This window comes from Panthera tigris, chromosome B4 (assembly GCF_018350195.1).
Source record: "Panthera tigris isolate Pti1 chromosome B4, P.tigris_Pti1_mat1.1, whole genome shotgun sequence".
Taxonomy (NCBI): domain Eukaryota; kingdom Metazoa; phylum Chordata; class Mammalia; order Carnivora; family Felidae; genus Panthera; species Panthera tigris.
Genome location: NC_056666.1, coordinates 38,179,283 through 38,204,412, shown reverse-complemented (window position 1 = coordinate 38,204,412; position 25,130 = coordinate 38,179,283). Strand labels below are relative to the sequence as shown.

The 25,130-nt window shown below is 43.3% G+C and overlaps 1 protein-coding gene across 1 annotated transcript in view; it reads right to left on the bottom strand.

Moving 5' to 3' along the window:
* Positions 1-24,772, bottom strand: part of PRMT8 (protein arginine methyltransferase 8) — a 66,240-nt gene extending 41,468 nt beyond the window's left edge. The window contains exons 1-3 of the mRNA XM_015540858.2: positions 24,727-24,772; positions 15,287-15,472; positions 1,588-1,743 (exon numbers count right to left, since the gene is read on the bottom strand). Coding sequence (XP_015396344.2) covers positions 1,588-1,743; positions 15,287-15,472; positions 24,727-24,744 — 360 coding nt within the window. The 5' untranslated portion in view covers positions 24,745-24,772. The remainder of the gene's footprint in view (positions 1-1,587; positions 1,744-15,286; positions 15,473-24,726) is intronic.
* Between the last annotated feature and the right edge of the window lie 358 nt (positions 24,773-25,130).

Sequence of the window (25,130 nt, the reverse complement as noted above, 5' to 3'; positions counted from 1 at the left end):
GATGGTTGGGATAGTCACCACAGCTGGAAAGCGCTGAGTGGATGTCTCCTGACAGCTCCTTAGCTGGAGCCTCTGGCCACTTGGAAGCCAGTGAGGGGCAGCCCTACCCTTTCCCTGCTCAGCCCTCGGCTACCCGTGTCCCAGACCAAGAAGAGGCCTCAGAGACAGGGCTAGCAGGGAAAGCAGTAGCATGGCTAGGTGAATCAAGTCCCACCCCCAGGCTGTGTGATCACAGGAAGTGGAGTCTGTCCCTTTCTGGAAAGCCTCCTTCCTGGTGAGGACAGCCCAGTGAAGGAAAGCTGGAAGGTAGGGAAGGGCAGCACTTGACCTGAGGCACCCGGATTGGCCCACCTCATCACAAGTGTCTCAGCTGAATACATCATGGCTTTTCCAGTTCGGTCTGTGGCAGAGATGCCTTGAGGATGTCCCGGGTTTCTAGAAGACCCTCTGCAGCCCAGGCACTGTCCAAGTCAGGTGCCGAGGGGGAATGCTGTCCCTGCTGGGGGACTCAGGGGCCGGCCTCTGAGGCCAAGTAGGGGTGGGTGGCAAGGGGTTTTGGAGGGCTCTGGTCAACCTGGGGGCCTGGAGTTGTCAGCACAGGCTGCAGGACAACCAGCTAAAAGCACAGAGAACAAAGCCGTACTAAAAGCTGCTCAGCTCCCACGGGCCTCTGCAAACAGCTATCTTGTGCACGTGCTGGGAGTTTGACTGTAGCGTGTCTTTAATTTGGACCAAGGTTAATTTTCATATTCCAGCCTTGGACCCACTGCATTTTTCACACATCAGCCAGCTGTGCAGAGCTCTTCTTTTTCACAGTTTCTTCCCAGGTCCAGACCCTCAGCCTCCCTGTCATCAGTCCGTGTGCAACTGTGTGGTGGCAGCCAGAGGAAGGCTGGGAAGCTTCCAGAGGGTCAGCCTCCATTTCTATCTGGAAGACCTCAGTGGCCAGAGCAGAATTTAAACCTACCAACTTGCCCTTCAAAGAACAAAGAAAGGAGATTGTCTTGTTATCCACTAGGGCCTTATCCTAACTATATTAATATCAAACATTGAGTGTTGGTCATATGCTAAGCCCTGTTCTAAAGCACTTTACATATGTATTAAACTCAACTTCTTCTTCACAATCACCCCATGAGCAAGGTGTTGTTATTATGACCATTTAATAGATGGGGAAACTGAGGTACAGAAGTGAATTGTCCATGGTCACACATCTCATGACTGTAAAGGCAGAGATTCAAGGCAAAGCTCACGTGTATAATCACACTGCACTGCTTTTCAAGCTGGTGCTAGGACTAAGTTCTCTAAGGTAATGATAACACCAGAATGATTTTCAGAAAGTCAAAAATCCTCTGTAAATGTCAGCATTTGTCAGGGCAAGGGGCCAGGAGCAATGCCTGGATGATAGGGAGTCGTGGGATCTTGCCACACCTCCTGAGAGTCACACTTGATTTTTCTCTACTCCTCTTCAAGGATGTGGCCCCAACAAGGGGTGGACCTGGGCTTGTACTTGTAGGGAGGACAGGAGAAGGTGGGAGGCAAGGGCTATCTCTACAGAAGCCAACAGGAGAGAGGGTGTGGCATGCTCACCCCAAACACCTTCTTGGCCCCTGCTTTGGCAGCAAACATGGAAAGGATCCCGGTACCACTCCCAACGTCCAGCACCACTTTGTCCTTGAACACATGCTTGTTGTGATACATGGAGTTCCGGTAGGTGAGTGTCCGCACCTCATCCTTCAGCATTTCCTGTTATGGAAGGAAAGGCAAGGCAATGTCAATGTATTCAAGGCACCTGGGAGTACACCAAGGTCATCGACCCCAAGACTGTCCTGCCAATTTTTCAGGAATCTCAATGCTGGGGGTGCCTGCCTGGCTCAGTCAACGGAGCATGCGACTCTTGGTCTCAGGGTTGTGAGTTTGAGCCCCATTTTGGGTGTAGAGATTACTTAAAAATAAAATCTTTAAAAATGAAAATCTCAAAGACATAATTAAGCTGAGTCGCAGGAGAGTATTGTAAGGCAGCTGGACCAGGGGCTACCTGCACAATTACAAACGTCTCCAGCCTTAAAACACTACCCAAGAAAGATAATTTTGTACTGTAAGAGAAGAAATTCCTGGCCAGCCCTGGGAAAGCTTCCATTTACCAAAGAACAAAAGTAGAAATTAGTGCAATGCAACTTGAGGGATTTAAGTTAAACCTGAAGCAGAATGTTCTGCCACAGTGAGAAAATTGTCATTGAACAGGTTATTGGAGGAGGTTTGTGTTTTGCGTGTTTTTGTGGTTTGTGTGTGGGAGGTGCATACTTCTTTGATTTTTTTTAAGAATAGAAAGTGTTTCTTAATCTACCATTATTCTAGTATTTTGTGGTAAAAGAGAAAGTAGGTTACCCTTTACAACTATCTCCAACCTAAGGAGAACATAATTCATCTGTGTATGGTGGTGAGGCCGGGATCTTTGTCCGTTCAAGCTATCAGCAAACACTTCTGACTAACTCATCACCAGTAATATTGGGATTATAGTATAATTTTAGTATAACTTGCATATACTACATATTTTATTTTATTTTATTTTATTTTATTTTATTTTATTTTATTTTATTTTTAAGTTTATTTATTTATTGGGAGGAGGGGGAGGAGAGTGCATGGAAAGGGCAGAGAGAGAGGGAGAGAGAGAGAATCCCAAGCGGGCTCTGCACTGGCAGCATGGAGCTTGACACAGGGTTTGAACTCACTAACCATGACTTCATGACCTGAGCTGAAACCAAGAGTCAGACACTTAACCGACTGAGTCACCCAGGCACCCCAAAAAGCACATATTTTAAATGCGTGGTTAGGTGTAAGAGTTTTGACTCACATACACCTGTGGGACAGCTACCATAATCAAGATATAGAACATTTTCCTCCCCTTAGGAAGTCCTTGATCCCCCTTGACAGTCAATCCCCACCCCCATCCAGATGACTAATCATCCAACTTCTATCGCTAAAGCTTCCTTCTGCCTTCATATAAATTGAATCATATGGTATGTATGGCTTCCTTTGCTCAACATAAGGTTTTTGATATTCATTGACTTTAGTGCACATATCCAAGGTTTGTTTCTTTTTTCTTGTTCTTGTTATTGACTAGCATTCCATTATACGGACATCCATTCATTTGTTGATGACTATTTGGACAGTTGCAAATAAGGCTGATACAAACATTCTTGTATAAGTATTTTTGAGGATATATATTCATTTTCCTTCAGTAAATACCTAGAAGTGGGCTTACTAGTAGGTGTTTAATTTCATAAGAAAGTGCCAAACAGCTTTCCAAAAGAGTTGCTCCGGTTCATGATCCCACCAACAATGTATGAGCACTCGAGCTGTTCTATATGCCAATAACTTAGTATTATCCCTTTTTGAAATTTTATTCATTCTTGTAGATATGAACTGGTATCTCATTGTAGTTTTAATTGCATTTCCCTGATACCTATTGATGTAGGTAAATTTTCATATGCTTATTGGCTATTCATATAGATCTTCTATGATGTGTCTATTTGAGTCTTTTGTCCACTTTTTTTCTAGAGCTATTTGTCTTTTCCTTATTGAATTGTAGGAATTTATATAATTCTGGAAACAAATCTTTTTTCAGATATACATGTTGTTAATATCTTCTTCCAATCTGTGATGGGTTTTTTGTTTTCTTAATGTTGTCTTTGAAAAGCAGTTTTTAGTTTTGACAACTGCCAACTTTTTAGGTTGCTTTGTTTTTATTTTTTTAATGTTTATTTATTTTTGAGAGAGACAGAGACAGAGCGTGAACAGGGGAGGGGCAGAGAGAGAGGGAGACACAAAATCCAAAACAGGCTCCAGGCTCTGAGCTATCAGCACAGAGCCTGACGCGGGGCTCGAACCCACAAACCCACCCAGGTGCTCCTCTTTATTTTTTAAAACATTTTTAAACTTTTAGGTGTTTTTTAAATTTTTAATGATTAGAATTATTTGTGTCTTGTCTAATCTTTGTCTATCCCAAGGTCACAAAAATATTCTCCTATGTTTTCCTCCAGAAGTTTTATAGTTATGGCTTTTACCTTTAGGTCTATGATTCATGTCAAATTAATTTTTTATGTGGTGTAAATTAGGGGTGTGAGTTCATTTTTTACACAACATAGATGGTGCAAGCACCATTTATAGAATAGACTATCATTTCCACCATTAAATTACCTTGCCAACTTTGTCAAAGTTTAATTAACTATATATTGATGCATTGTCTAATCTCTTCCATTAATAAGCCAATTCAAAACTAATTCAATTTCTGTAACTTAATATTAACTTTGAAATTAAGTAGTGGGGCACCTGGTGGCTCAGTCGGTTAAGTGTCCTACTTCAGCTCAGGTCATGATCCCATGGTTCATGAGTTTGAGTCCCATGTTGGGCTCTGTGCTGACAGCTCAGAACCTGGACCCTGCTTCGGATTCTGTGTCTCCCTCTCTCTCTGCCCCTCCCTCGCTCACACTCTGTCTCTCTCTCTCAAAAATAAACCTTAAAAAAATGTTTAATTAAAAAAAAAAGAAATAAAGTAGTGTGAGCCCTAGTTATTTCACAAGGTTATTCTGTTTTTTTTTTTTTTTAGATCTTATGCATTTCCATATACATTTTAGAATCTGCTTATTAATTCACACAGAACAGCCTCCTGGAGTTGATTGGAATTGCATTGAATCTATAGATGAATTTGGAGAGAATTGATATCTTAGCAATATTGAGTTTTACAATCCAAGAACACTGATACAGCCTTCCATTTATTTAGGTCTTCTTTAATTTCTCTCTGCAATGTTTTACAGATTTTAGAAGTCTTGCATTTCTTTCATTAAATTTATTCTCAACTATTTTTATTTTATGGTACTGTATATGATTTTCTAAAATTTTATTTTCTGATTGTTTTATGTCACTCTACATATGACCTTGCATTTTGCAGACTTGCTCCCTTCATATACTAATTCTAGTGTGATTTTCCATAGATTCCTTTGTTTTCCCATGTAAAAAAATCTTGTCACTTGTGAATGAAGACAATTTTACTTTTTTTCCCATCTATATGTCTTTTTTTTTTTTTTACTTATTTTACTGCACTGGCAAGGACTGCCATGAAGTAAAACATTCAATAAAATAGAAGGCCGGCATCTTTGTTCCAATAATATATAAATGTCACCACTGAGTATAATGTCAGCTGTCAGCTTTTTATGAGTGTCTTTTTTCAGATGAAGAAGTTCTATTTATAATTTGCTAAGAGCTTTTATCATGATTGGCACTGAATTTTGTCACGTGCTTTTTCTACATTTATTAAAATGATATGTGACCTTTCTCCTTCATTCAGATAATGCATTGACCTCCATAGATTGTCTTCAAATGTTGAACCAACATCTTGTCATAATGTATTATCGTTTTTAAATATTGCTAGGTTTTATTCACTAATATTCTGTTGCAGATTTTTCTATTATATTTATGAGACATGTTAATCTGTAATTTTCTCTTACCTTCTCTGGTAATCAGGAATGCTGACTGAGCTTATGACACAAGTTAGAAAGTGTCCTCTCCTCACGTATTTTCTGAAAAAGCTTGTGTGAGATTGGTATTTTTCTTCTTTAAATATTTGACATATAATTCACTAGTAAAACCATCTGAGCCTAGAGCCATTTTTGTAGGAAGATCCCATTTTTTTAATGTTTATTTATTTTTGAGAGAGAGAGAGAGAGCACAAGCATATGTGTGGGGGAGGGACAGAGAGAGGGAGAGAGAGAGGGAGAAAGGGGGAGAGACAGAGAGAGAGAGAGAGAGAGAGAGAGAGAGAGAATCCCAAGTAGGCTCCAAGCTCAGTGCAGAGTAGTCCAATGTGGGGCTCAATCACATGAACTGCAAGATCATGACCTGAGCGAAAATCAAGAGTCAGACACTTAACCGACTGAGCCACCCAGGCTTCCCAGAAGATTCAATTTTTTAATAGATGCAGGACAGTTTTAGTTTTCCATGCATTCTTAGATCAGTTTTGACAAAGTGTTTTTCTAATGAATGTATCCATTTCAACTAAGATATCAAATTTATGGGCATAACATTGTCATAATATTCTCAAATTACCAGTCGAATGTCTATATGATCTATAATGATGTCCTTTTCTTCATTTATATTATAATTTGTATTTCATCTTTTTCTTGATTAGTCTAAATAGAGCTTGTTGACTTAATTAGTCTTCTCAAAAACTAACTTTTAGCTTTGTTGATTTCCTCTATTGCTTTATTTCTACCTCACTGATTTCTGCTTTCATCTTTATTATTTGCTTTTTTTCAACTTACTTGGGTTTTATTTGTTTTCTCTGCTTCATAAAGTGGAAGATTTGACCATTGATTTTGCACTTTATTTTTGTCTAATGAAAGCATTTAAAGTTATAAATTTCCCTCTAGGTTTTGCTTTAATTACATTCCACAAATTTTCATGTGTCTGTTTCTAGCTATAACAAAATACCATAGACTGGGTGGCTTAGAAAACAAACATTTATTTCTCACAGTTCTGGAGACTAGTAAGTCCAAGGTCAAGGAGGCAGCAGATCCATTGTCTGGTGAGGACCTGCTTCATGGTTTGCAGATGACCATCTTTACCTTGTGTCCTCACATGGTGGAGAGCAGAGTGAAAAAGCAAGCCCTCCTATATCTTTGTATTTTTCAAAGAATACTTTGTAAATTTATTTTGGTGAGAGAAGGATAGATCATCTAACAAATGATGCTGCAGTGCCTATCTGTAAGACAATAAGGCTGGACCATAACCTCACAGGATTTAAAACATTACTTAAAGATTAAATAAGTATTTAAATATGGAGGAAAAAACAGACAAACAAAAAAATAACCTTAGCAGAACTTTTAGGAGACTGTATTAGTTTTCTATTGCTGCTGTAACAAATTACCAAAAACTTAGTGATTTAAAACAACACAGATTTGTTATCACACAGTCTGGAGGTCAGAAGTTTCATACAGGTCTCATGGACTTGTCAGGTACTGGCAGGGCTGTGTTCCTTCTGGAAGATCTAGGAAAGAATCCATCCCCTTGCCTTTCATAGCTTCTAGAAGCTATCTGCATTCCTTGGTTCATGGTTCCTTGCACCTTCAGAGCCAGCAACTGCATCAGTGTAACCTCTGCCTCCATTGTCATCATATCTCATTCTCTCTGACCTTACTCTTCTGCCTTCTTCTTTAACTTATTGGGACTCTTGTGTCGTGTCTCCTCTTATAGGGACACTAATCCCATTCATGAGGTCTCCACTTTCACTTTCATGACCTACTTACCTCCCAAAGGCCCTACCTCCTAATACCAATATCCTGGGGATTAAGATTTCAACATATGAATACTGAGGGACACATTCAGTCCATGGCATTGTATTTTCATTATCATTCAGTTTCATTATTTTCTTTTTTAAATTTTTTATAAGGTTTACTTATTTTTGAGAAAGAGACAGAGCATGAGAGGGGGAGAGGCAGAGGGAAAGGGAGACACAGAATCTGAAACAGGCTCCAGGTTCTGAGCTGTCAGCACAGAGCCCGATGCAGGGCTTGAACTCACGAACCATGAGATCATAACCTGAGCTGAAGTTGGACACTTAAACCACTAAGCCCCCAGTTTAATTATTTCTTAATTTCTCTTGTTATTTCTTCTCTGGTCCTATTTTCAGTGCTGCTTAATTTCCAAATATTTAGAGATTTTCTAGATAATTTATTGTTTTTGGTTTCCAATTTCATTATGATCAAAATAACATACTCTACATGATTTCAATCTTTTGTAATGTGTTAAGATTTGTTTATTGCCTGGCATAGGATCTATCTTAGTGAATGTTTCAATGTGTATTTAAAAGAAGTGTGTATTCTTTACCTTGAGAATGCAATGATCTACAAAAGCCAAGTAGGTCAAGTTATTTGATTGAATTGTTCAGATTTCTACATCTTACTAATTTTGTGTGTGGTTATTTGTTCTATCAATTATCAAGAGAGAAGTGTTTAGAAAAATCTTTAACCATGGTTAGGGATTTGTATTTTTCTCCCTCTAGTCCTATATATTTTGCCTGATGCTTTTAATGCTCTGTGCACACGTGTATGACAATTTTGTAATGTGTCACCTTGGCCAGGCTACTCTGAATTTCCATAATTCTCTTTCTACTATGTCACCAGCTAAAGTGAGTCCCAAAGAAGATTCTTATGAGATTTGGAAGGTAGAAGGGGGCAGAAATCATTTTGTAGTGCACACTTGTCAATGATGATGTGTTGACTCGCTTTGTTGGCATGAAGCAGAAGCTGGGCCTTCTTCAGTTTCTTTGTCTCCTGGGACAGGTGTGTGTGTTTAGCTTCATGATAAAATGTCCAGCCTCTGTAGGATATGCCCACCACAGAAGTCAAAGGCAATAGAATGGACATGTCTTTTGGTCTGTCCTCATAGGGTTCAAGCTTGTGAATATTGGTTCTAGCTACTCCTGATTTCCCCCTATTTTACATTCATATTCCTTTCTGACTAGCTGCCCTATGGACTTCAAGCTCAAGCATCATATCAGACACGGAGACAATAGCCTTACACAATTACATGAGCCATACGTATATATACATATATGTATACAGATATATATATATATATATATATATATATATATATATATATATATATAATCTCCTACTGGATCTACTTCCATAGTTGAACTCTGACTGATACAGAATATGGTACCAAGAATATCTCCTGAATATAAGGATGTGTGCTCTGAATAGGTTTTGAGTTTTCTGGAAACTGTTAGAGAGGCACTAATGACCCTATTGCCATTGATAAGGAGGGCACTTGTCATCAATAACATGAAATGGCAAAGGAGTTACTTAAATTTTACTTACATATCTCTAATAAAGTACCTATGGAAACCAGATTCTGGTTGACCAAGTATTTGCTTCCTTAGAACATTTTAGTTAACATGAGAAGTATAATGGGTGGGTTAGTTGGTTGGTTGTTACTAACTGTTCTAAAAAACTGGGAGAAAGAAAATGACCCCAGAGGTTTAAATTCACAGCTCAGGGTCTGAGTATAGCACCTGAAAGGTTCTATGACCTCTCTGGGAAAAACAAACACACAAACAAAAACATTTCATGTAGGTTCAGGATCAAGATTTCTTCTTCTTTTTTTTTTTTAAGTAGGCTCCATGCCCAGCATGGAGCCCAACATGGGGCTCAAACTCAAGACCCTGAGATCAAGATTTGAACTGAGAATCAGAGTCAGATGCTCAACCAACTGAGCCATCCAGGCCCCCTGCCAGAGCCAAGATTTCTAAAACCTAAATCCAAAGTCTAATCCTGCAAGTACCTGATTACAACACAAATTGCATTCCCATCTTTGCAAGGCCTCTTTTGTTAAAGTGAGGCATCTGTTGGGAAGGAACAGGATCTTGAAAATTGGAATTGGAACACATAGACAACATATGATGAAAGCGGGGCCTGAAGTTCCTAAATTACAGAATCTTCTTTGCCAATAGAAGTATCTTCCAACCCTGTCTGAGGGATTTAGTTTTCCTTTCCCTGAAGAACCATATTGGCCTACCTTGAGGTAGTTGCTTGCAAGGTACTACTGATTCTCCTCAGGACCTACCCCTGCCCTCTTTGCTGCTAACCATATAACAAGATTCAACTCTAAGCAAACCCCAAAGCGTGAGGTATAAAATGTGACTCATGAGGAGGTATGATATACACCAAAAGAGCTACATTATATTTCCCATTTATATAGATTGAATCCTGGGGAATATGTATGGGGATGTGTATGAAGGCTGTGGGATCAACATGGAGGGATAAAGTTGGATGGGGCCAAGTTTATCGATACAGGATCATTAAGCAGAAATTGTGTATTCACTGTTTTAGCTTGAGGGGCTTAGAATGTCTCTAACAGTTGATTTAGTTGGGTAGTTGAAACACGGACCTAGGGTTACCCTTCTCTAAATGAAATTTGAAATGCTGAACTTCGTTGATATGTTGAAGAGGAAGGTATCCAAAGGCTTAGAAGATTGGAATGTTAGACTGTATTTGTCATGTGAGGCCTACTCACCAAAGCCAAAGAACAGACCTTTCATCACAGCTATGAAAAATAAGTTTGCAAAGGGAGTCCAGCAACCTTAAAGACCTCTGTGATTTCTCTTTCCTATAGGCCATAAATTACAATGGGAACTGCTACCATCAAACTTAAATCCCTAAATGCAACAAGAATAATATCAACCTGGGATTCTGGGGAGGCTCGGGTCAAACCACAGCACTTAACTTCATATACTAGGTGGGTGTGGTTACAGCAAAGGGCTTGGAGCCAAAGCAGTATTCATAACAGTCTGATTTCAGAGATATGTGGTGTTGGCCATAGGTCTCTAGAAAAGAGATCATAGTGTCTCTAGAAAATAAATAAATGGGAAGCATACTGAATTCTTACTTGATCTGTGTAAGCAGAAAAATTATAGGTCCAGTGAACAGAGGTCTGTTTTGAATTGCCAAAATCTAGAGTCATGCCCCTCAATTGATTCCCAGACTTGAGCCAGTTAACAGAACCAGAACCCCTTGAATGAAGGAAAGGCCACGTTCCATGAAGAAAACCCTTGTTACATTGTCAAAAATGGATATTGTTAATCTTTCTTCAAGTCTTCACCAAGAGGATCTGCAGCCATTACCACAGTACAGTGTGACTGCATTGGAGAAAGGAAAATAAACAAATTTTGGAGGATCATTGGACCCTGGCTCTGAACTGACACTAATTCCATGAGACCCATTAGTTCAGGACACCAATTCCAGGAGACCCACATCCCCAATTAAGTGACCTGTTTGCCTGTGCAGAAGACAGAGGCAGATCTTGGAGAGTGACTGTAGATTATCATAAACATCATCAGCTGGAGATTCCAATTGCAGTAGCTGTTCCAGATGTGGTTTTATTGCTTGGGAAAATCAATACAGAGGGTTGCTGGTTCGTTGTTGTTTTTATCAGTCTTAGAAATTGATTCACATCTATTTCTTCAACTCATAGCTCCCATGCTTTTGAGCTCCCTAACCCAGAACATCATTTAGCCTGTCTCAATTTCCCCTGCCGAAGGTGGAATGATAACAGTACCTACTTCATTGGGTTGTTGTGATGATTAAATAAATGTAGTAAGTGTTACAAAAGTGTTAGTTCTGGCTGTTTGTGACAGCTGTCACCATTTTTATCCATGCAAGGAAACAGTTGAGGGTGAGCAGTAGTTGAGGAATGGAAGCAAAATAATGGCAAAGTTTTTGGAGGTTTGTCATCATGGCCATAGCTGGAAGTCCTTAGTGCTTGCCCTGCTGGAATTAGATTGGTCCAGTACTTCGGCCGATTCTGTTGTTGCTAAAGAAGAGGTTCCCAGCATCCCACCTTTGATTCAATGCCTTCCATCACTTCTTTGACCCCTTCTTCCCTCTAAGGCTCCAGACCACAGGAGTTAGGTCCAAAGGTACAAGTCCTGGGAGACGAGTTGTGACTTAGCAAGGCTTCCCCGATTGACCCATCAAAAGGGAAACTCTCTCCCTTTTCTCCACCCCTGCTTTAATCATCCCTAGGAGAGAATAGCCCAAAGAAGTCTCCAGACATTTCAGACAAGAGCATGTCACTCTTTGTTGAAAACAATTCCCAGCCCCCAGCTGTGGATGCCTTTGTCTCCCAGTTTCCTGCCTATTAAACACATGACAGCACATTGACTAATTGCTGGGAAATGAGGCCCTGAAGAATCTATTTCAAAAGAACCTGCAGCAAGATTGTCAAAAGAAGAGAGCTGGCCAGGAGTGGGATGGGCATCCAGAGCTGGGGGCTGGGAACACAGCCCCACTGGCAGGGAGTCTTCTGGCTGCTGAGAAACCAAGCCCAGGACCAACTGTCAAAGATGCTGGGAATTCAGAGCTGAGATTTGGGAGGTCATGGTCCTGGCCTCCTCCCGTCTGAACAGAAGCCTCAGTAGGCACACATTTGTCACTTCCTCTCCTGTTCAAGATTCCATTCCTCTCAGAGACACCCTGTGACAGAATGCCACAGTCTTCCTTCTGGAGGCTGAGTACAGAGTCATCGCTGGATGGGGCCATGGAATGGAAGTATAGAAATATCCAGAATCACCTCTTGCTGTGCTCTCCAGCCCCAAGCAGTGCCCTCTCCCAAACTTGACACCTCTTGTTCGTATTCACAGACTAATCAAACCCAATCCATCCCACACCATGTTTCCTAAACACTCACTGATCACTATTAATCAGCAAGCTGGCGGTGCTGCTGCCCGCCCCTGTGAGCATCTTGTTAATGATGGGAGAAGACTGCCAAACGGCCAGCTCGGCTCCGGATGGTGAGGTATGGGTCTTGTCCAGACTGAGGAGGCAAAGGCATCACCGCGAGCTGTCTGGCACAGAACGGAGATCCCTGGTGCTTGATAATGAGAAACAAGCAGGCCCTGTCTCTGCAAAGAACAATGTTAAGAGTCCGTCCACATGCCCCCCCTACTTTTTTTTTTATACCAGATGATCTTGGAGACCAAATAGGGTGGAGGGAAGCCTCAAGGTTGAAGGAAGCCTAGGTAGCCACCCTGACACTGAAGACCTCTGCATTTCCCCAGAAGCCAGATCTAGAGATGGCCTATGGCAGCAGTAGGAGGGATTTAATCTAGTAGTGTCAGTTGAGCTAAGCATCAGAAGTACTTCCAGATGCAAAGTGTTGCTAAAACTATTCCAGGTCAGGTTACTAAGGAAAGAAATGTTATATATGACCTGAAGGTCATTTACTCCATGTTTATTAACTCAATCTGGACAATGCTTATATATGTTCATGTACTAATTTTCTACCAATGTTTCATGTACTAGGTTTTTCTATCAATACATGAAATTGAGGAAAGCTGGTATAGTATTTATTCGATGACCCTTGGTGTCTTCTCCTGCTGGATATCATACTTTCTGGTATGCCCATTGATGTGCTAACCAGACATCACCTGAGTGATCAGATTAGCAAAATCAGACAGTGCATCAAGCCCTGGGTTAGAGGCAGGGGAAGCAATTCCTGAAGGAATTACAGAGATTAATCATAGCACAGGAGAGCACATCCTAGGAGCCAAAGTTGTGGCCCAGCAAGAATGCAGCCATTCAGATGGAGGTGTCCCAGAAGTCAGTCACAGGAGGCTCCATTGGAGGAATGGCTCCTGAAGATGGGGAAGGACAGGCACCAGGTACATGTCATAATTAGCTGGTTTCTCATGGGGTGGGGGGGAGTTCCAGGCAAGCCCAAGGGGAGGCATTTTGGGGAACTAGCATCTCTTCCTAGGAATCTGCCTTGAAATAGGTATCCAGAGCCACACGCCTGTTAGAATTTGTCACATGAATTAGGGACAGGGTAACCTCTTGAAGATGCCCCCTTTCTGCCTCCCAAAACTTCTCACAGGCCTAGGACAGGGCTCAGTGCACCACCTCACCCCAACCCCCACCAGCATGGAGAACAGGATCAGGGAAGGTACAGCAGCTCACTTATCTGCCCAAAGATGACATCTTAGCCACCAAGAATGGCAGGCTCAGCTGGCCCAGGCCTTTCTGGGCCAGGACTCCCAGAACACACACAGGACCCAGTCTTCCTCCCCTGCAGGCCCCAGGCCTAACACTTTTATGTGGACAGCAGTTCCTGGGAGACCAAACCCTGAGTCTCTCTCGGGTGAATGGGCCAGGTCCCTGAGTCTAGGTTTCACTGAGGAACAGTTCCTTCACTCTCTATCTCCACATGGAATTGCAAAGGAACCAGCAGGAAAAAAATCAAAATTTCCAGGAAGAACGAAAGACCTGTTTTAAAGTCTGTATGGCATGGAAGTTCTGAATGAAGGCCCTGGGCCCCAAATGTGAAGGTTTCATTTCTAGCTCTCCCATTTATTAGCTTGTGACCTTGTAAGCAAAGGAAGTCAGGAATGTAAGTTGATCTGGATTCTTAAGGTCTTACATCCTCATGTATAAACTGGGGACTAATAATCTTCTTGTATTCCTCAAGTTCATTATAATGAACTTGTATTACTTCTATAAGTAGATGGCTGGGTGGCATATAGAACAATGTGCTTTTTTTTTTAAAGGAATATATGATGTTAAAACATAAACAAAAGGGGTAAATACTAAATAATAAAGATGTTGCTTATTAAAAAACAAATAATTACAAATAATTTGGGGGCAAATAATAATACCAACTTCATAGGGCTGACCTGAGGAATAAATGAGCCAATAATGTAAAATCTCAGAACAACACCCAGCATGTTGTAAGCACTCAAAAAATAAAAAAAAGGAAAAAAGTGCTGGCTATTATTTTTAAACACTCGTCTGGCAATGACATTTTGATATAGGGAGGGCTTACAGAAGTATCTGATTGAAACAGAAACTTTGAGACTTATTTGAAAATGCATTTACAAAGCAAGCAAGGCTTCATTCCTTTTTCACTATTTCTTCATACTGTAAGGGGATAATAGAAATATTTTCTTCATAGGGTTCTTAGGAGGACTAAATGAAATGATACGTATAATGTGCTTAGAACAATGCCTGGCACTGAATAAACACCCAGTTAATGAGTAAGCACTCTGCAACCTGACTGGCTTAGGAAAATGCTGGAGGTGATGGGCGCAGGGGCCCAACCCCAGCCAGGAAGTTTCTGGTTAGGAAGCTCTGCTCTGTTCTACAGCTAACATAAATCTTCCCTGCTGTGGTATAAGGCAAGCATTTAGACACAAGAATTTCCTGAGAATCAATCAGGGTGACAGACCTGGGCCAGGTCTTCAAGGAAGCTTCCTGCATTTCTTCCCCTGGGGGTGCTCATTGGTCTAGGGCATAAGGGTTCATGTTCAGGCCTGCCTAAAGACTGATGTCATGGCCTCCAGGAGGTCCTCTCAGCCTCTAGGACTCGAGCTGCAGAGCATCTCCTGCAGAGCCAGGACTTACAACAAGGACATCAGTCCGCCTGGATCACCTGAGCTTAGGGTCAAGAAGAGACACAGGCGCTGGACCATAAAACAAAGAAACCCTAAGCACCCCTTGCTCTCTGGCTGAGAAACACACAGACACATGCTTTCAGCTACTCACCTGCTCTGGGCCTGGCCCTGACCCTCTCCCAGAGAGGCTCACAGGAGGGAAGGAGGGCCAGGGGCCTTGAGCCACTAGGAAAACCCACTTTAAGACAGTAGACAGATGAACACATTAGGCTGCCTCAGAGGACAATGAAGAAACAGCAGGGCTGAGCTGCCCTGTTCTGCCACCAGCTCCTCACGGTTTACCTCGTGGATCCCAAAGTGAGCGTAGGAGTCGAAGTAATAATCTCTCGAGGTCATCTCCTCTGGGTTCAGCAGCTTGGACATCTTGCCCCGTCCTGGGCAGCTGGGTTGCGTGGAGACATGATGGACACATTGCACAGGCTTGGGTGGGGCGACGGGCTGAGGGGGCTGCGGGGGGGCACTGCTCACCTGAGGGGGAAAATAAAGGGTCTGGCATCAGCAGTGGAGACCAGCTCTTGCCCTCTGAGATGTCACCCCTGCTTCCCTCCCCTCTCTGAGCCCAGGGGTTCCAGTCTGCCACAGCAGCCACTCCTAAGGGATGAATGGACCCTTCTGGAAGGCCCACTGAGGGCCATGATTTATGGAGAGGTGCCATGCTACTGAGGAGCCAAAAAAAGACATCCATTTAACCTAATTCCATCTCTTAATAGGCGACCTGAGCCGACCCAGATCTTAGTTTTCATATCTGCTAAATGAGGACAACAATAGGCGAATAGCGAACACTCACTAAAGGGCAAGATGTATAGCGTCACATAGCATGGTGGCTGCAGTGTAGATTCCAGAGCCAGTCTGCTGAAACTTGAATCCAGCTCTGCCACTTCTGAGCTATGCAATCTTAGGCAAAATTATTAACCTCTCAGTGGCTTGGTTTCCCCATCTCTCAAAGGGGAATAAAATGATCCCCATCTCCTAGAATCATCCTGAGGATTAAATAGTTGTATTTGTGAAGGGCTTATAAAAAGGCTTAGCACATAATAGGTGTTTGTTAAACTGAGTCCCACCTGCATGCTTAGATGAGTCTCTGGGCTTCTCCCCCAGCAGGCAGCACTTGCCCTCCCTCCCCACCAACAGAGGCAGGTATCTTAGGTTCTGGGGTCTCACACCTCTTGTCTTCCCTCCTGGCTTCTGTAAACTTTATTCTGAACTTTGGCAGAAGTTTACTCTGAGCTTGAATACCCACACTGATGGTGGCCTCCTGCCTGCACACAACCAATCACTGTTCTTTCTGGGTTCCCAGCCCCACCATGCAGCCTGGCTCTATACCCCATTGCAGCTGCCAATCACCAGCCAGGCCCTCTTCTTCTATAGGCTAAGGGGAGAAAGAGAAGAAGTTCAGGAGCTTTGGGGCCCAAAATTTCAGCTTGACTGCAGATGGGTAGTCATCCCAGGAGAAGAACCTTCTCTCCCTGGAGTGTAGGAATCCAGGTGTGTGAGCAGCACAGCAAAGGTTTCAAAGCAGGACAGAAGTTTAAAAAATAGTGGGGTACCTGGGTGGCTCAGTCGGTTGAACATCCGACTCTTGATTTCGGCTCAGGTCATGATCTCACAGTGTCTTGGGTTCGAGCCCCATATCAGGCTCCATGCTGTTAGCAGCTGTTAGCTTCTTGGGATTCTGTGTCTCCCTCTCTCTGCCCCTCCCCCCCGCTGCCGTCTCTCTCAAAAATAAAATAACTTTATTTAATTTAAAAATAAATAAAAATTAAAAATAGAGAAGGAGTACTATCCAGTAGTTGGTCTTCTGGGACTCCTGGATCCCAATCCTGCCTCTAGTAAAATTAAAAATAGATTTTGAGAGGCAGGTGTCACGGTAAATCCTGGGGCCTCACTGCCTGGCTTTGAAACACAGCCCTGCTGTTTGGTGGGTGACAAATGACCTTTAGAAGTCATTTGTCATCACTGGGCCTCAGTCTCCTCCTCCATAAAATAGAGATCATGACAAAACCCATCTGAGAGAGTGGTCAAGAAGTTTGAGTGAGTTCATGTACATGAAGCATTAGAACACTGCCTTGCAATAGTAAGCTCTATTGTTGTTGTTATTATTATTATTGTTACCATTATAATTATTATTCAGATTACATAAACACTTCCCTGCTTTGTGCCTCAATTTTCTCATTTGTGAGCTGAATCAGCTCAGACTTACTAATCTTCTTCCCATCAAGGGAAATAGGGAGACCCTAGGACAGAGCAAGATCAAGAAACCCAAGGGATTCCATCTCTTCATTATGCTGTTCATACAGCCCCAAGACTGCCCTGTGCCCTGGGCTGGAAGGCAGTGAGCTCAGGGGAGTGTAATGGTCCCATTTTCCTGGTGTATCTAGGCTACAGCCTCTGGGAAATAAGCAGACTTCCCAGTTTAGCAACATCAGATTTGAGGTCGCCGAGATCCCGGCTGGCTGGCAGAGGCAATCGGGGCTGCTTCATTAGAATGCAGCAGGTGTGCCCACCCTCAGCTTGGGATGTTGGTCACGGTCTCTGGGAGGCTAAAAATAGACTGTGTCAATTGCATACTCCCGTGCTGGCTGCAGAGTCACCTCTAAAGCTAAAGAAGGCTCTGTGCATGAAGCTGACCCCAATCTTGACTCTATTTAAATATATTAAAGAGAGAAAAAGTCCTAGCTGGTCCAGGCAGCATGCATGGTCAGGGTCCCAGGAGCCTCTGGCACCCCTTAGCTGCCATTCAACTCTGATTTGAAGTTTCCCTTTTCCATGAGGTCTGTGAGATTTCTTTTCCCAGCTGCCAATTTACAGTCTACCACGCACCATGCGTTGCATTCATGAAGCAAAGGAATGAGTGGATCTGATGGCCTTTCACCTCAATGACTACAGATCATGAGGACAAAGAGGTGACTGTGGCCCAGTCCTTGGTCCCAAAGACTGTCAGCGTAGCTCAGCCTCTGGCAGAGGGGACTTGGCACTCTGCCCATAGCTGATAGGTGTACCCTGTCCCAGGAGGCTGGGAGTGGGGTGGGAAACAGCAGTGGCCCATAATCCCTAGGCATTCAGCTACCTGGGGATGTTGCTTTTCATTCCATAAATACCTACTGAGCATTGACTGCAGCAAGGCACTGTGCAGGTCCTGTGGAAGAACAGACATATAAGAAGAGTGCCCTCAAAGGTCTCTGATTTCTGGTAGGAATATAAGACCTTTGAGGGCTCCACTAGATGATAGAATAGGATTTGCTTTATAAGGGAAGCTTGAGCAAATTGTCGTAGGGGTTTCAAAGAGAGAGAATTCACTTCCATTTTAAAAATCAGAAGCGCTTGGGATAGGCAGTGGGGTAGGTGGAGTGCTTTCTGAATGGATTTTGGTAGGTGGAGCTGGTGGGAGGGAATTCTGAGAGAAGGGGATAGCTTGAAAAAAATGTAAAGGGGTGGGAAAGCAGCATGCTTGTTTGAGGAGCAACTTGGCCAAAATAGTGGGAGATTCCATTGAAAGGAAATTAAGGCCAGACTAAGAGGTTGTAATTAAATACAAGACAATGGGGAGCTGTTGGTGGTGTGTAACCAGAGAGTTCTATGTTTGAGCTCTACTTTAGGAAGATTAATGTGGTGGCAGTGTACAGGCGGGGCAAGGAGGAGAAATGTCACATCAAGGATCTGGGGATTGGGGAGGCATATGATATTATGAGGCCATTTTCAAAGTCCAGTCAAGAAATAATGATAACCTGAACACTGTTGTATTAGAGGGCCTGCCTGCCAGAGAAATTGCAGAAATAGAATCCACAGGAGTTGGTAGCTGATGAGATATGGGGGAAAGAGAAACGTTGGAACCCAAGATGGCTTCAACATTTCAAGCCTGGGTGACTAGCAAAATGGTGGCGACATTAACAGGAATAAGCAAGTCAGCAGGAAGAGCAGGTGGGATGGGGGGGATAATGAGTTTCCATTTGGATTTGTGAAATTTGAAATATCATTGAGTCATCTAAGAAAAGATGTCAGGCAAGCAGAGAGTAGTGCAGTTCCAGTTAATAAATATAAGTAAAATAGAAAGGCAAATGATAAGCTGAGAAGTACATGTCTAACATATATGGACAAAAGTGAATATCCTTAATATGCAGAGAGCTCTTATAAACCTATAAGAGAAAGGCAAACATCTTCCATTTAGCATTGGACAAAGGATCTTCCAGTCAATTCAAATGAAAATAAACACAAGGGGTGCGTGGGTGGCTCAGTCAGTTGGGTGTCCAATGGCTGATTTCAGCTCAGGTCATGATCCCAGGGTTGTGGAATCGAGCCCCACATCAGACTCTTCACTGAGTTTGAAGTCTGCTTGGGATTCTCTCTCTCTCTCTCTCTCTCTCAAATAAAATTTTTAAAAAGAAAAGAAGGGGCACCTGGGTGTATCCGTCGGCTAAGCATCTAACTTTTGACTTCAGCTCAGGTCATGATCCCACATTCGTGAGTTCAAGCCCTGCATCGGACTCTGTGCTGATGGCACAGAGCCTGCTTGGGATTCTGTCTCCCTCTCTCTGCCTCAATCTCTCTAGAAATCAGGCAGCTTCAAATTAAAACAAAAAGTTAAAACTTTTAATTACCAAATAAGCTTGACTCCTCCAGAAACTATTAAAACACTGCATTTTTAAGGGCTGCAGAAAAATAGGTACTTTCATACAGTTCTAGAGAGGATTTTTTTTTGGAAGGCAGTTTGATAAAAATGCATTAAAAGTCTTTAAAAGCCACAAATCCTTAAACCCAGTAATTACTTTTTTTGGAATTCATCCTAAGGAAAGAATCATGGCAGACAACACAAAAATAGGAGTCAATCTAGAGGTTCCACAAAACAAAACTGCTTACATAAACTGTGGTACATCCACACAACAGAATGCTATACAGCTGCTTATAATATTGTGGAAGAGTGGTTAATAAGAGAAATGTGATCACGATAAACCGTGGGCTGAGAAGAACAAGTGGGAGAAGAATAGTGTGATCACATTTTTAAAATTAAAACTTATTCATGCCTGTGTGTTAAGAGGGGAGATTCAAGGAAGGCACCAGAATTGGCGGCAATTATGACAGGGCGCTGGATTACAAACAGTTAATTCTTTCCTTTCTTGTACTTGTTTATACTTTCAAAAATGTATGCCATTGACACGTACTATTTTGAAAACAGCAAAATGTAATAATATTGGTAAAAAAAAAAATATCCCAGACCTCTGGAAAGAAGCTGAGGCTGACACTCTGGGTGGAAACCATCTGCTCAGAGAAAGGCTAAAGGGTTCACTTGAGAAAGCCCCCCAGGGAAGGTGGTAGAGGGGAATGAGGTTAGTTCGGGGAGAGAAGCTGGAAGCCTCCTTCTCTGAGGACCTTGGAGGCACCAGGGGACCTGGGGAGAGAGGCTTAGGGAGGAGTTACTTCTGTGACTGGCCCTCATCTGAGGATGTGCGATCCAAGTATTACACTCCAGTGACCAGTCAATGGTACCAAAGCAAAGATGACCTCTATCTAGCCTCACTTACCCAGAAGGACACCATGCCTAGGAAGCTGTGCAGTCACTTCTAAAGCTGAAGAAAGCTCCATGCATGAAGCTGACCCCAATCTTTATGTAAAGGTATTAAGAAGAGAAAAAATCCTAGCTGGTACAGGCATCATACATGATCAGGATAAGATCCTTCTGCACTCCTAGCTCTGACTCCAAGGTTTCCTTTTCTACAAGATTCCTAAAACCTTTTTCTCATCTGCCAACCTACAAAAAGTGTCTACCATGCACCATGCATTGCATTCATGAAGCAAGGTGGTGAATGGATTTGGGGGGCCATTTACCTCGATAACCACAGGTCAAACAATGAAGACAAAGAGGTCACCACGGACCAGTCCCTAGTCCCAAAGGCTGTCAGCCTAGCTCAGCTTCTCGCATATGGGACTTGCACTATCCCATTATCTGATAGGTGTGCCCTGTCCCAAGAGTGGGAAACAGCAGTGGCCCATGATCTCTAGGCATTCAGCTACATGGGGGTGTTGTTTTACATCCCATAAATACTGACCAAACATCTGCTGTAACAAGGCACTGTGCAGGTCTTGTGAAAGAACAGAGATGCATACAAACCCTCTAGGTCCCCATATGGGCATATAGGAGCCAGCATAGGAAGCCAGGTGTGTCTGTGGAAGCTATTAAAGTTGGTTACACCACAAAGAAAGGTCCTTTGGAAGGGCTCAGAAAACCCAGCCTTTGGCACATCTGCCTACCTTCCAGTGTCCTGGAAAGAATTGAGTAATGTAGGGGGTGGGCCTTGGGGGACCATGGTGAGCTCATTTGGGAAGTCAGAAGCCCTGACTCCTCCATAGGCCAACCAGAGGCTCTGGGTGAAGGCAGCCTTCAAACTTCAAATCATCTTGTATATACTGGCTGAGAGGGCAAACTAGGGTTGGGAATCACAGTAGGAGACAGTGGCCAGACTGACTCCCAGCCTCAGCATATCAGTCTCTCTGCAGCTGTGACTGTCACAGCTCCAATTTTCTCCCTGTGCCCAAGTTCCTTCCCACTAGACATCTTAACCCCTCTAGCCCTGCAGTGTGAGGCTTATGCTTCAGCCCTGCCTTCTCCGACCTGATGTCTGGTGCTGGTAACCATTCCTGCACCACTGTCTCTATCCTTGATGCAGTGGGATGTTTGGTGCTGCAATGCATACAGCAAGCCCTGCCTTGCTCTCCCACCTCCTCCCAAGGGCCTTAGGCTCAGGGCACTGCTTTTGCAGAAGGCTTCCTAATGCCAACTGCTCTCCCAATCTGCTGAGAGTCACCTGTCACCATCAGGATTTGTGACTTTGCCTTGTACTCTTAGTGCTAACTGCTGATTGGGACTCTTCAGACACTGTGATCTGCCTCCAGGCCTGGTCTTTCCTAGGGCGTTTTCAGCAGTTTTTCTCCCCAGTATGATCTTCCTAGTCTACCCCATTCCACTGGGATGAATGGGTCCAGGCCCCACTAAATGCTGAGATAAGATGTAGGGTTGGGGTGCCTGGGTGGCTCAGATAAATGTCCCACTTTGGCTCCTGTCATGATCTCATGGTTCATGAGTTTGAGCCCCACATCAGGCTCTGTGCTGACAGTGCAGAACCTGCTTGGGATTCTCTCTCTCCCTCTCTCTCTGCCCCTCCCTGACTTGTGCTTTCTCTCTCTCTCTCTCTCTCTCTCTCTCTCAAAAAAAATAAATAAACTTTAAAAAAAAAGATAAAGTGTTGTGGAAGCACCAAAGCTGGAGGAAACACCAAAGCTGTATATCAAAAGGAGGATAGTTGGTGCACCTGGGTGGCTCAGTCACTTAAGCGTCTGACTTCAGCTCAGGTCATGATATCCCTGTTTGTGGGTTCAAGCCCCGCATCAGGCTGTCTGCTGTCAGCACGCGGAGCCTGCATTGGAACTTCTGTACCCCTCTTGCTCTGTCCCTGCCCCGCTTGTGCTCTCTCTCTCTCTCTCTCTCAAAAATAAACATTTAAAAAAAATTTTTTTTTAAAAGAAGGATAGTTTCCTGAAGAAGTGGCATTTGAACTGGTCCTCAAAGGGTGGCTAAGATTTCCACAGACAGGGGTAGGGATTCAGTGAGAGATTTTATTTTTCCTTTATTTTTCTTAACCTAACTCGACTTCCATCTGAAAGTAAGGGTGAGTGATAGGTGATGATAATGATGATGATCCTTAACATAGATTGAGGGCTCAGTGTGAACCAGGCAGTGTGCTAAGCACTTTACAAATACCACATCTTAAAATCCTCATAATAACTGAATGAATAACTGAAATTTACAAAGAAACTGATACTCAAAAAATTCAGTCAATTGCCTGAGCCCAGGGCTGGGGTGTAACAGAGCCAAGATATGAACCATTATCTGTTGGACACCAGAGTTGATGCTTTTGACACCGATGCTGTGGTTAGCTCAGTTCAGTCACACCAAGCTTAACTGAGCTACTGCTAGGAGCTCTGTCCTCAGAAATGGGTGGCAAAGCTGGCCCAAACAGCACGCCCAGTTCTGGGGAGAGAAAGAAGGTCAACAAGGCAATGACTAAAAAGAAGAAAATGTTCCGTGAAGGTAGGCACAGGTAGGTACCTCTCCAAGGTAACTGAATTCAAAAGGCAGCCAATAGTAAGTTCTATTTTAGAGAAGGAGAAGCTGAAGTCCACATAAGCAAAGGAATATGTCTAGGGTCACACAGGTAAACCCAGAACTGGAATCTCCAAGAAAATAGAAAAAGGGTAAAGAGGGGGTAAGAGAAAGAGGTCTTAAGGAAGGAGAATGGAGGTGAAGGAATATGGAGGGGGAAGCTAGACAGCAGGGGGCAGAGAGAAACCAGCACTTTCTGCACCAGGCAGCTGAAGCTAACCCAAGCCCATTGGGCTATAAATGGCTCTTACTGGCACCAGCCCAAGCTGTAAAAACGATTTTCCTGAGAACAAGAGGCTCCACTGGAGGAGCCAAATCCTGCTCTGTTTCCAAATGTCAAGAGAGCTTTTTCTAACCTGAGTCGTCTGTCCTTAGCAGCAGCCTGCCTGGCCTGAAGTCCCATGGGGGCGGGATGGGGGGGGGAGTGGTGGACAGACTGCAAAGGGTGGGTCACTGCAGGGTGGGTAGAAGATGGTGTGGGAGGTGGGGTGACTCCCTGGCCAGGTCACACTACATCCTTCTTCCCAGATGCCTTTGTCTCCCTCCCAGCTTCTTTTAGCCCATGCTCACATCTGGCTGCTATCCCAGGGTCACCCTCAGACCCTCACACTCTTTCTCCATCCCGATGTTTACTCACAAGGCTATGAGGTAATCGCCTAGAGTGAGCTCTTCTAGCACTGTGTCTGCCTTTAGATAGGGACCAGAGATTTAACTGAAAGGAGAACATTCTAATGGTAGAAAGTCCGGCAGCAGCAAGGCCAGAAAGGGCTCTGGTGGGCATGTGGACCTCTCCTATTCATACCAAAGATCACACCAAAAATGTATAGCTCTCGTGTCTGCCTTTGGCCAAAAACAATCCTGGTTCCACCCTCGTATCTACCCATGTTCCCTATCATCTGGGCTGAAGATGGTTCCCAGCGAAGCAATGTCAAAGTGAGCCTCCCCAGAAGGAAGTGCTATGCTAGAGTACATAGCCCCAGATCATGGTTTCTCATCCTAGGAATCATAAACTTGTGAGTCTGGGAGATGGGAAGAAACATCTAGATGCTGCTGGTCCTACAAGACAGTGTTGTCTTCTTGTTCCTGGCCCTCCAGGATGCCTTGGTCTGTATATTTGTCAACAGTCACCTTCATGTCCCTCACTAGAGTTTTCTCTTTAAAGGCATATACTTTCTCTAGACCCCCTGGGGCAAGGTCAGGCACTGATGCACGTCACAGAGTATCAGCTGCTGTCACCCACTGGGACCTTCCTGTTTTAAAGTGTCCCTGACTATAACTTGGTAGAGCCCATCTTCACATGCTTTATTCCTTTAGATTCAAGTTCCCTCTGAGACTGTTCTCTCTGGATTCGCCTTCCCTCGGGTCCTGTCACCCACTATTCTCAGTCCCCATTCTCTCACTGGGGGGATGCCTTGTACTGAGGAACGTTGCCAGGAGGCCTGGCAGGACGCTTGAATGAGCCAGGACTTACAGAGGGGTCTAGGGCAGTGGTTCTCAATGTCTAGTCCCCAGACCACTAGCAACAGCATCTCCTGGGAACTTGTAAGAAATGCAAATTCTCAGCCCTTACCAGAAACCACTGAATCATAATCTCTGTGGTAGGGTTTAGCAATCTGTTCCAACAAGCCTCCATGTGATTCTGATGTATCACAGAGTTTGAGCTCCACTGGTCTAGAGTTGCATTTTCCCACATTGTATTCCACAGAATAGATACTCCTAGAAAAGGGATTCCATGGTCAAATAAGTTTGGACAAACAAGCTAAAGAGATTTTTTTTTCTTTTTGTTCTCCAGCTTTACTGAGATATAATTGACATATAATGTGTAAGTTTAAGGTACACCATAATGATTCAATATATGTATATATGAAAAATTGAAAGAGATTTCTTAATTGCAGTACTTTTAAATCATTAATTTGCTAAAATGAATTGTGAATCTCCAAGAGGGAGTTAGGGTGTCTTTTGCTCCTAAATTTA